We start from the raw sequence: 12939 nt of genomic DNA on the forward strand, positions 1-12939 counted from the left end.
TTCCACTCGTAGGTATTCAAGCGTACTTCAAAAAGTTTGTTGAAAAAAATCCCATTATTTTTCAATTCCATTTTTCTTTTTTTTTTTCTTTTTTCTTTTGTCTTTTTCCGTGTCCAGCAACGGATCACAACCCTCAGTGTTGCCCCCGTACCGGACCGGGGACCGGCAACGGGATCGCAACCCTCGGTGTTGCTCCTGTGCCTCGCTCAACCAGTGAGCGGGAACCGGTCCATATGTGGGATCCGAACCCTCGGGCGGGAGCGCCGCTGCGCTTCCCAAGCGGCGCACTATCCAGTGCGCCACCGGGCTGGCCCGAAAATAATTTTTAAAATATGTTTTGATCTATCTTTTATAACCTCACAATAAATTAATATAGTGACTATTTCTTTTTAAACATGCCCATGGTAATGGAAATAAGCAGCTGTGATAATATTATTAATTATCAAATAATGTATAAAATTTAAATTGGCTTGAGAAATGGAATATTAATATGTCTGATGTTTAGGGAATTTACATTTATTCTAACATAATGAAAAAAATGTGGCTCAACAGAAGAGAAATTGACCTGTACCCAGTCATCCCTTATTTTCTTTCATGCCTATGTTGTTTACTTAATTCTTCCTCTAACCAAACTGATTAATTTGAAATAGAAAACATACCTCACAAATGAATGCAAAACAGAACTCTAAGGATATTGTTCTCCAGACTTGCCAAATTCTCCAACCATGAAAATGTTATGTAAGTGTTTGCTTTTCCAAAAATGAAATCTCACACTTCTTTCCATTCCTGTAGCAATGACTGAATATGGTTGTCCTATTCATCAGAAGCACGTCATGTAGATAATTTTGAAATTTTCTCTTTGATAGTCAAAGATAGTTACTCTAATGAAATTCAGCTCTTTTGATGCAAAGATACAAATAATTCAGAATAAACTGTCATCAGTACCAGAATAACAAAATTCTATTAATGGTAACACTTCCAGATATTTCTAACTGTTCTTTTCAATGTTCTCTTAATAATCATTCAAATGTGGAGTATTCACTCTCTGGTCTCTCTGCTTAGATTACCTACCTCCACTCAACCCCATAGTCTGTATTTTCCCCAACTGATCTGTACCTGTATCCTACATCTATATCACCTAAAACTATTTATGTGTCCATACATATACTTGTGCACTCATATATATAGATATTCAATGTGCATGAGCACACACACACATAAAAAAAAAATCCTAACCATACAAGGTAGCATGCATGAAAATAATCTTTTTCGAACCTTATCTTTTTCGAACCTTTCACTGTGCAGATGAGGGAACTTGAAAAAACTGACGTTCTTTAAATAGAGTTAAATGAAAGGTACAAATGCATCTCCAGTCTCCTGATGTCCCCGGTTTAATATTCCTTTTGACCTTATCAGAAATTCTTCATCTTTGTCTTTTACACCACCCACAGCATGCCCAGAGAACAGAAACATTTTTATATATTTACTTTATACCCCTTGAGCCCTCAGCATGATATTAAGCAATATCTTCTGTATCACATTAAACTGTAATATATAGAGCATTTCAAATATATATATATATATATATATATATATATATATATATATATATATATATATATATATATATATATATATATATATATATATATATATATATATATATATATATATATATATATATATATATATATATATATATATATATATATATATATATATATATATATATATATATATATATATATATATATATATATATATATATATATATATATATATATATATATATATATATAAATAGATCTCCTCTGTGTGTGTGTGTGTGTGATATTTCCTGTAGTTAAAATGGAAACCATCCTGCTATTTTAAATCTTTGAGAGATGTTATTAAATTACAACAAATATTATCAGCTTATGTCAGTTTTCTCTCATTTTTTGCAAGTCAATTATTGGATCACTTTTTGAAATGTTAAAAGTAAGTAACTAGTCTATTGTAATGTTTCCTTTATTTTTACAACACCTCCAAATACTATAAATCCAAAAAAAAGAGGCCAATAGGAAATAATTGAAATCAATAAGAAGGCTTACGGACATGCAAAGTTATTAGGGAAATACAAGGGTTTTAATTAAAGATGTTGGCTTTTAACAAAGACTCGCTGTTGTCCTGACTGATCGAGCCTGCTGGCTCAGCTCTTTCTCTTTTTCCCACTTGCTTTTCTCTGCTCTAATTGGATATTTACCACATCGGCACCTTCTTTTTAAACAACTTTTATCCCACAAAGACTGTAAATACAATTACACTTTAGACAAATTATATGTGTGTGAATATAATTAGTTTATTATCTTCATAATTTGTCACTTTGGTTTCACAATCTACAGGAAACTTTTGGAAATTTCATGGAAAAAAAGGACAACTTAATTTTGAGCTGCTACATTTTCTTGCTGTAATTTTTAAGAAAAAAATATATAATTATTTCCTGAGATTTCAAAATTCCACTTTAAAACAGTTCCAGAAGTATTTCAGAACAAATAAAAGACTATATATATATATATATATTGCTGAAGTTTGCCTAAGATTGAATAGAATGTGTAAGCTAGGCTAAGATTTTGGGTTTTTCCCCCTATTATTAAACTGAAACTTAATATATTGCAACTGTTGAAAGTAATTTTCTTTGTGCCCCAGCATAATGAATTACTGATGAAAAATGCTGAATAATTTCTATATATTCCTAGCATATTCTATAATGCCTGTATAGAAACAATAAATATCACAAAGTGTTGTTTGGAGCAAGGTTTTATCTTGCCAGTATAATAGTGCTGCCATTCACAGTCATCTACAATGGATCAAATACACTGCTTGTATTAGTTTCATTCTATTTTTAATTAAAAAAAAAATTTAAGATAACCTGACCAAGTAGAATACTGTAAGTAAGAAGTAAGGGGTGAATTGTACCACCAGAAGTTTTCCTTTGGTTAAAATAACGCCTTAGCTTTAATGAATTTAATGAACATGTAAAAGGACAGAAGTCTATCTGTTCACTCCAGTGGTTGAAACACACATTTCTTCATGAATTTTTGTAGTGCAATCTTTTGGTTTAGGAAACAATTTTTTTAAACTATTGTCAAATGCACTTACATTTTTCAATTAATTTTTTAGGTGAGAATTGTCACTTGTAAAGCAACTTAGAACACTGAAGAGTGTATTGAGTGGATTTCAGCCTGAAAAATTTTAGTTATATAATAAGCAATTGAAGACAATCATAACTACTTTAACAAAAATGTGTGCAAAGGTTGGGAGAGTCAAACTGTAATTTTTTTGATATATGCTTCCCCCCTCCCCCAAATGCAGTGACTAATAAAAAAAAACACTGGGTCTTGGAGGATTAAAGGAATATGTAAAATGAAATAACCACTCTTCCTGATAATAGGAGAGTGCAGAGGGCTGGACTGATATTGTCCTTAAAGATAAAAAAAGGACATGCAGTATCTATTTTAAATGAGATAAGTGTGCTTCATATATCTTCCAGGCACAGAGATAACTTTGTTCCTTTAATCATTATTATTTATTTCTTAAAGCTTATTCTCTCACACCTAAACCTATAGAGCTCAGACTTTAAGACTCAGTTCTTATGAATAGAGAGAGTTGTCATTCTTACCAGTAAGCTTGCTAAATAATTCTGCTATAAGCTTCAGACTTCACATAGCTGATAAGTTTGTCTCCCCTGACATGACTACATTAATCCACTGAATCAATTTACTTAAGCTGTGCTGTGGAGCAATGCAGCCACGATTTAACTGAGCTTAAAAGTACTTTCAAGTCTGAGTCACTGCTCTACATGTAATGCAGCTCTCAATGTTCCATCGTAAGTTCTATTTTGACCCTTTGAAACTATGTAAGAAATATTCTTGTTAGGTTTATAGGGTTATGATGCTATAGCATTAAAAAGGATTTAAGAAGAATAAATTCAAGTTGTTTTAAAAAATCAGACATGAGTAAAACAGTAAGGGTAGAATACTTGATTAGATTCTACCAATACAATTTACTTACAGTAATATCTATACAATTCCTCAGGTTGTCTAAGATTTTTTTTAAAGAATTTGTTTAGAAAAATATTTTATTGTTTAGAAAACATTTTTAAAATTANAAAGATCTATCTTGAGAAGTTTACTCAAAAAGTGAAACGATGCACTTTCATCTCAAGGAGCTAGGGAATGAGAAAACCAAAAAAAAAAAAAAAACAAAAAAAACAGGCTAACAGATGAATTGTGCTTGCTCTTTGTAATGTTCTTAAATGAAATTTAATTCCTAGAGTGAATTTTGGTCAACCTGGAAATCTTATAAATGTGGCAATAAACACCCAGTGCAAGTCCTTATTTTCTCAAAAACAGCATTAAAAAGTCAGGAGAGTTGTCACTTGATCTTAATGTATTATTTTTAAAACACTCCTAGATTTTGCTCGGTGTATTTGCTAATATTTTTTGTTCAGAATAATTGTATCTGAATAGATAAATAATCTTTATTTTTTGTGTGTTTTGTTTCATTAAATTAGGTTGATGAAGATTCTATTTTATAGGTTTTTTCAAAAAACTATGTTTTGGATTCATATAGATTCATTTACTCTTTCCAAAGTTTTTCACATTTTTTATTTCCTTAATTTATTTTATTAAAAAAAATCTTTTAATAACAGTGTGTGTGTATGCATCTATGTAAAACTGGATATGGTACACGTAACAAACTAAAGCTGAACTGAAATACATTGTGGGTAAATTTTCTTTCTACTTTTTTTCTGCTTTACTACAGAAGTCCAAATGTGCATCTATTTATATAAATATTGTTATTATTGTAATATTGAAGTAGTAACAATACTAGTTCAGTAGTAAAAGTTGGTAAGGTAATAAATCAGGTTTAATTCTACTCTATTTTGAGACTTAATTTCTTTCTAGTTCAAGAAAGTTACCTATATGGGACAAAACATGCAATATTAGTTAGGAATGGGCAGTTGCTAAGATATGTAAGAGTCATTAAAAGAAATATACAGTTTTTAAAACTAATAGTTTTAATTCAAGCAGAACATCTGGTTTAAACTAATGATTAGTCCTGGAATTATGTTCATGAATACAGTGCTATTTATGAATTTGCCAATTCTCCTACTTCCACGTCAGTCATTAGCTGGTATTTGTTTCTAGAAAGCAATTGAGAGTGAGTGGTGGCATCTGTTATAATCTAAGAAAAAGTTCATAAGATCTGGAGCATCTGAGGTTTGTTATTTTCAGAGTCTTGGTGAAATAAAGCTATGAGAAACTGTATTCTGGCTATACACATGAAATGCAGAAACATAATGAAATGTTAATTAATGAATATATAATAAAAATATAACTGCCATATATTCTAAAAATACTTTAGTTCACATAAGGTCAATTCATATGAAAAAAAAAATCATAATCAAAAGGTCCTTTATTCCCTTACAATAAAAAAAAAAAAACACTTTCAGATTTGACACATTAACTCCTTTATTGCTCATAATAACCCTATAAAGATAATAACAGCTCTGGCCAAAATAGTATATGTGATCCTTCAGGCCTCAGCATAGGCAATTACAAAGGCTTTACCTGGCTAGCCTCACAGGGCAAAGCTGCCCTTCCCATGCCAGACTTGGTGCCCAGTCAATGTAATGTCGTCTCTGAAGGGAGTTGCAGCCAAGGACTCAGGGCTCCCTGACAAACCATGCTCTTATCCATATCTACATTCCTAGCCCAGGCACCCCTATTCAAGGGCTGCTTTATCAAGGGCCTTCAACGGAGGTCTTCCTCAGTTGCTTTTGCTGAAATTTCCTTCTGGGAGATGGGGTGGGATGGGGGGGGCACCTAGAAGACACTTTTTCTCCACTCTGACTTAATACTAAGTACTTTCCCACTTTTAGCCCTTCCTTCCTCCCTCCCTCCAGCCTTTAGGTCTGTAAAACTTCCAGAACATTTGTTTGGGGTTCCTTCAGCAGTGAGACAATTCCCCATGTCGGTGTGGATCCATCTGACCCACCTGTCCCTCTCCTGACATGAGGGGGGAAACAAAGACAGTGGAGGAATTGGCACTTTCTCCGGTTTAGCCTCTTGCTTTTATTATTGCAGTAAGTGATTAAAAGCTTGACTGTTACCTTCATTTTGGCTTTCTTGTCTGAATTGACCATGCTGTCACCTAGCAGCTTATCTCTTAGCTCAGCTCAGTTCTTGGCATGATCCTCCTTTTACAGGTGAAGAAATGGTGGTACTGAGAGCATAAATGACTTGCTAAGGTCAAATAGCTAGTAAGCAGCACTGCCTACTTTCAAACAAGCCAGATTAACTCCCAAATTCTTTCTCTTAACTACAAAGTCTTCTCTGTTGGGAAACATCACTGCCTTTCTATTTTTTTCATATTAATGTTTGCTATGGGTCAAATGTGTCCCCCCAAATTTCATGTACTGGAAATTTGATCTCCATTGTAACAGTGTTAAAATGGTGGGAAATCCAGTTGTGGTATTTGAAAGGTAGGGCCTTTGAGAGGTGATTGGATCGTGAGGACCACACCCTCCTGAACAGATTAATCCATTCATGGAATAATGAGTCATCATGGGCACGGTTCTGATGGCTTTATAATGAGAGCGAGCGAGAAGGTTAGTTTGCTTGCTCTTGACATTCTTGCTGTGTGAGACCTGAGTTGCTGTAGAGTCACCACCAAGAAGAACGCCCTTACCAGATGTGTTCCCTGGGCTGAAGATTTCCCAGCCTCCAAATTATAAGAAATAAATTTCATTTCTTTGTAAATTACCTAGTTTCAGGTATTCTGTTATAAGTGACAGAAAACGGGCTATTACAATGTTCTTATATGTTCCTATTTGCTTATTTTTAGAGGGCAACTCATTGATATCATTTCAATATTCTTGTAGTGATGGGGGTCATTATTATAGTGGTCCAAGTAACTGAAACATCATGCACTGTATCATTTTTTTTTCATTTTGAAGAGTTAGTTTATTGAATAAGCTCAATTGATGTACTTATGCAAGAATATTAAAATATTAGATAATTCCTGCTAGGGATGTATGAGAAAAAAAGATCTCTTCAGGAGGGAGAGGATCTTTCCCTTAGTCTCCTGAAGTTTGGACTGAGATACCTCAAGTACATTTTGGAAAATACAATTTAGCTATAATTATTCCCAAATTATAAAATTTTTAAGAAGTGGTATCATTTTTATTGCTTTTTTCTTCATTGTTTCAATTTTAGCCCAAATAAATGTCAGTAAAAAGCCAGGTTGCTCTTAAAAATATTTTGCTTTTTTGGATTAAGAATTAGTACTATATAAGAAACATACAATAAGAAATACTTTGCAAAATATTGCTTAAGAATCAACTGTTCTTAAATTCCTTATGTCAATTGTGTTATTTGTATATATTCATAAGTATTACCCAAATTACTGTCTCTTTAAACATTAAAGAAAAAATAAGTATATTTATTATATTGTATAATTATCATAAGTATAATTTAATATTAATAGAACATAATTATACATAAGTATAATATAATAGACATCTTCAAACTTATAATTATATAAGTATAAATTAAGCGAAGCACATAGATACACATAGATTTCCATCTTTACCTGAAAAAGACTAAAAATAGATAAGTTACCTGTCTCCGGATTGCAAATTTTACCTCACATTCATTGTTTTGTACAAATGATGGATAAAAGAAAATATAACTTAGACTCATGTGATTTTCCTATTTATCAACTACAATGGCTTAAATATTTTTGTCCCCTCCAAAACTCATGCTGAAACTTAATCACCAATGCATCAGCATTGGGAGGTGGGGCCTAATGAGAGGTGTGTAGGTCATAAGGGTTCCACTCTCATGAATGGATTAATGCTGATATAAAAAGGGCTTGCTCTTCCCCACTCTTCTGCTATGTGAGGAAAAGACCAGACTCTTACCAGATACCAGGCAAAATGCCAATGTCTTGATCTTGGATTTCTAGCCTCTAGAACTCTGAGAAAATAAATTTCTGTTCTTCATACACTATCCAATCTTAGGATTCTGTTATAGCAGCACGAATGGACTGAGACATGAAATTATTTCTTTTATTTATTAATTTAGTAAATATCTATCATTAATCTATTATGTGCTACAACAAGGGATGGAATAAAGAATTTGACCTTGCCCTCAAGAATTTTTCATTTTAAAATATAAGACAGAATACCAGGTTTCCTCTTTTGTCATTAGGGGGTCACATAGGAAAAGTTGAATAATCTAGCCTGAAAAAGAAAATACAGAGTTAAGAAATTGGCAAGAATTTGCTGAAAACTCTCTTTGGTTTTGTTTTCACTTGATTGTGTATTAGTTCATCACAGTCACAGGGTTTTTAGACAGAGTCATTGTTAGATTTCATTAAATAGACCTCTTACAGGTATTTTGGGGGGTAATCTGTCAGGGCTGGAAGCAAGGACAGCACCAGGAGACCCTGGAGCCCTAAAAGGGTATGGATAGAATTTACCAGGTCCTTGAAATTGAATGGGGAAATGTTACATTATTATCATCATTAATCTCTTATTAAAACTAATGATTTTCATCAATTACAAATATAAGGATCAAACCAGAGTAGTATTAGCAATACCAGCCACACTATAACCAACAGAAACCATAGGTATATCCAGCTATTACAGCCTTCTTAAAATGCTTTTTATTTATTTATTTTTTAATTATGATGAAAAACAGATAGCAGAAAATCTACCATCTTAACCATTTTTAAGTGGGTAGGTCAGTAGTGTTATGTTTATTTGCATTGTTCTGGAACAGATCTCCAGAAGTTTTTCAATCTTGCAAAACTGAAACTATGCACTCATTAAATAGCAACTCTCCATTTTCCCCTAACACTAGCAACTACCATTCCACATTCTGTTTCTGTGAGTCTAACTATTTAGATGGTTTGTATAACCGGAATCATACAGTATTTTTCTTTCTATGACTGGCTTATTTCCTTTAGCATAATGTCCTCAAAGGTCATCTGTGTTGCAGGATGTGACCAGATTTTCTTCCTTTTTATGGCGGAATAATATTCCACTGTATGTATATTCCACATTCTATTTATCCATTCATTCATCCCTGGACATTTGAGTTTCTTCCACCTCTCAGCTATTGAGAATAGTGCTGTTATAAGCATGAATGTACAATATCTCTTTGAGACCTTGTTTTCAATTCTTTTGGATATATACCCAGAAATGGGATTGCTGGGTCCTATGGAAATTCAATCTTTAATTTTTGAGGAACTACCTTATTATTTTCCATAGCAGTTGCAGCATTTTACACTCCCATCAACAAGGATTCCTATTTCTCCACAAATTCACCAACATTTGTTATTTTCCAGTTATTTGATAGTGGCCGTGTGGTTTTGATTTGCATTTCTCTAATGATTACTGATGTTGAGCATCTTTTTATATGCATTTTAGCCATTTGTATATCGCCTTTGGAGAAATGTCTGTTTGAATCTTTTGCTCACTTTTTAACTGGCTTATTTGCTTTTTTGTTGTTGAGTTGTAGGAATTATTTTATATATTCTGGATATTAATCCCTTATCAGATATATGATTTACAAATATTTTTCCCATTCTGAAGGTAGTCTTTCATTCTGCTGATTGAAACCTTTTTATGCACAGAAGTTTTTAAGTTTAATGTAGTCCGATTTGTCTATTTTTGCATTTGTTGCTCATGTTTTGAGTGTTCTATCCAAGAATTTATTGTAAAATCCAGTATTATAAAGCTTTACCCATATATTTTTTCCAAAATTTTTATAGTTTTGGGTTTAATGTTTAGATCTTTAATGCATTTTGAGTTGATTTTTGAATACAGTGTATGGTAAAGGTCCAACTTACATATGTGTATATCTAATTTTCTCAACACCATTTGTTGAAGAAACATGTTCTTTTTAAATTATTATTTATGCCTTTCACTTCTTCAAGCTTGCATTAAATATTAATCCTACTGTTAGAATTTTTAATTTAACATACTAATAAACAAATTGCTATATCACATATCTATTTTTAAGTATGTTGATAAATACATTTCAATATTATTTACTTTCTTTGTAATCCTTTGTAATTTATTTTATGTATTTATTGATTCTGTGCATTTATGACTTAAATTTATTTTACATATTTTGTGCCTATTTATTCATTTAAAAATCATATGAGAAGGGGATCAACAGGATTCACCAGACTTCACAAGAGTCCCTGGCCTCAAAAATTTTTTAATAATTCAGAGATTGTTTCAGCAACTCAGGTACAAATGAGGCCTTGAACTAGGGCAATGGTACTAATAAATATGGAAAATAAAGAAATGGGCAAAAATTAGCATGACTTGGTGATTAACCAAATGCCAAGAACAAGGGAGAAAGTGAAGACAGTGATGATTACCAAATTTTTAACTTGGGTGATTGAATGGTTGGTGGTGTGTAGTTCTAGGAGTCATCAGTATAGAGATGCCTGAGATCACCCGTGGGGAGAAAGCGGAAGACAAAATTAACTCAGGATAAAACCATAGGAAACCAATATTCAAAAGAATGCCCAACTCATTATTTTCAGCTATGGGGTCATGCAATACACGTAATGTATCAGCAAATAGAACTACTATGTAAACAATAAAACTTTGATGAGCAATTCGTGGTTAATTTGTAAAAGGACAATTGGCTATGACTCTACTGCACATTTATAATCTTTGCACCTGCAATTATTTATATGCAAAAAAAAAAAAAAGAATGCAGCCACAGTTGCCTAATTACAGGCACAAACATCCAAATTTGCCCTCAAAAAGAATAACACAAAGAGATACCATCTGTGAAAGTGCAGCAAATCTCTCAGACCTTTCTTGCTCCAAATCCTGTAAGGCTGGTGGGCACATCTCCCTTTTGGCTTCTGTCTCAGGCTTTATTCTTGCCTGATCTCATCCACGCATTACAGGCTAGTCAATCTGACAAACTGAGAGTCAGCAGGCCTTTCCTCTTAGCCAACGAATATTCCCCCCATGTACACACACAACCCCAAATGTAACATGCACCAGAGTATGGGCAGACTAAAAACATAAGCCATTTCTGAAGCACATCATTTGCTTCATTACCCTGAGCAGATTCAATTTTTTTTTCACATGTAATTTTACAAGGTAGACAATTTGAATACTGTAAAGATGAAACCTCATACAAATTTCTCCTCAAATGTGACAAGAAAATTATGTTACTCTACCTTTTAAAAAAGTTTTAGTCATTTATTAAAAACATAGCTGTCAGTTTTGATCAACTGTATTCAAATTTCCCTGTTATATTATTAGGGCCATCATGAAATTTAATAATTGTCCCTTGGAGTTTGATTTCCTACAAAATCGTCATAACATAATCAGTACTATGGCAAATAATTTTTGAACTATGTGGAGACAGTTATGATTTCAGGTGGGAAATATATAATAATAGATGAGAAATATAAAACCCCATTTGACACTTGATAAAGATTCTGTTCTCATACAAATGTCAGTAAAAATAAATGAGGGGACAACAAAGTCTGCTTTATGAAAATGAAACACATTCCAGACAGAATAATTTTCAAAGATTTAATGACAGTTCACATATTATTTGCTTACCATTTAATCATATAAAAAACTTTGATAAATCTTCTGTGGTAGAAACAATATACGTTCTAAGAATGAAAAATTCAGTAGTTTATTAGGATAATGACTAACATCAGAATGTAACATGTGTTTCTTCTATATGAACTCGATATTTCTTCACTGTTTGGAATTGTCATAAAATATTAACATAAAGGCTTTAGGGGGAAATAAAAGCTTAGGAATTCTAAAATGTTCACTAGTTTTATTTTTTTTAATTAAAAAAATTACAGTAATAGGAAGGTATGTTTTTGTTCTACTACCTTTGTCTCAGTGGTATATGAGTTGCAAAAAGTTGAAGCAGTAGTTAGACGCCAGTCTTAAGTTATGGACAAGGGGGCACATGTTTGGACATAAGAAATATGATCATTTAGATTGAGCAAAGAGAAACCATGTTAAGAAAATTAGAATTTGTGAAGGTGAAACATCCATTCCAATAAAAGAATTAATTAGAAGTAAAAGGTTGGTCAGCCATTTGTTCTATCAATTGTATATAGTTGAACATTTCAGTGGATGCAATTAAAGTTCAAAATATTACTAATGGCATAATGAATGTAAGTCATTCATTTTCACATGAGGTAGAGAAATGTTTTGAGACATTAAAAAGGATAATGCTACTCACATCCTGAGCTACCGTTTGTTGACACCAGAGTCAAGTTGGAAGGCCATGGATTCCGAACAATATCTTGCCAATGAATGGTGTCTGCATAACAAAGGAATTTGTTCTGGTCTACATAGACTCCACCATTTAGGATTTCTGTATTAAAAACAAACAAACAAACAAACAAACAAATTTATTGTAAAACTGCTTGTTGATGAAAAGGTAGCCAATACAAATGATTTGCTCAAACAATTTTTTTTATGTCAAATTAGAGTTACACCATTAATAGCTAAGATTTCTTTTTTAATATCTTTCACCGAGTCATTATACATTAATTGCAGAAATTTAAAAAGACTGAAAAATGCAAGATTGAGAGAGGGGAAAAAAAAAAAAAACAGAATCCTAACACTCAGAAAGAAACACTCAATATTTTGGTATAGAATTCTACCAGTATCTTTCCTTTTTTTTCCCCCATCAAATTGGAATAATATCGTATGTAATATTTTATAACCTGCTAGTTTTGTTTAATATTATGTACTGAGCATTTAATGGTAATGAATTATTATATACTATTTTTAATGAAAATATAGTAAGCCAGAATATAAATTAAATAGTAATTATTTACATTTAACTTATTTTTCTCTTCAAAATAAACTTCTAC

The 12939-nt window shown here is 32.2% G+C and overlaps 1 protein-coding gene across 1 annotated transcript in view; it reads right to left on the reverse strand.

The window, feature by feature from the left end:
• The window catches only part of LOC103587056 (receptor tyrosine-protein kinase erbB-4-like), a gene marked incomplete at its 3' end in the record, with an annotated part of 234500 nt that overhangs the window by 69182 nt on the left and 152379 nt on the right, over positions 1 to 12939 (reverse strand). Inside the window, exon 3 of the mRNA XM_008568449.1 lies at positions 12300 to 12434. Within this exon, the coding sequence (XP_008566671.1) occupies positions 12300 to 12434 (135 nt within the window). The remainder of the gene's footprint in view (positions 1 to 12299; positions 12435 to 12939) is intronic.

Source organism: Galeopterus variegatus, unplaced genomic scaffold (assembly GCF_000696425.1).
Source record: "Galeopterus variegatus unplaced genomic scaffold, G_variegatus-3.0.2 Scaffold410, whole genome shotgun sequence".
Lineage (NCBI taxonomy): Eukaryota > Metazoa > Chordata > Mammalia > Dermoptera > Cynocephalidae > Galeopterus > Galeopterus variegatus.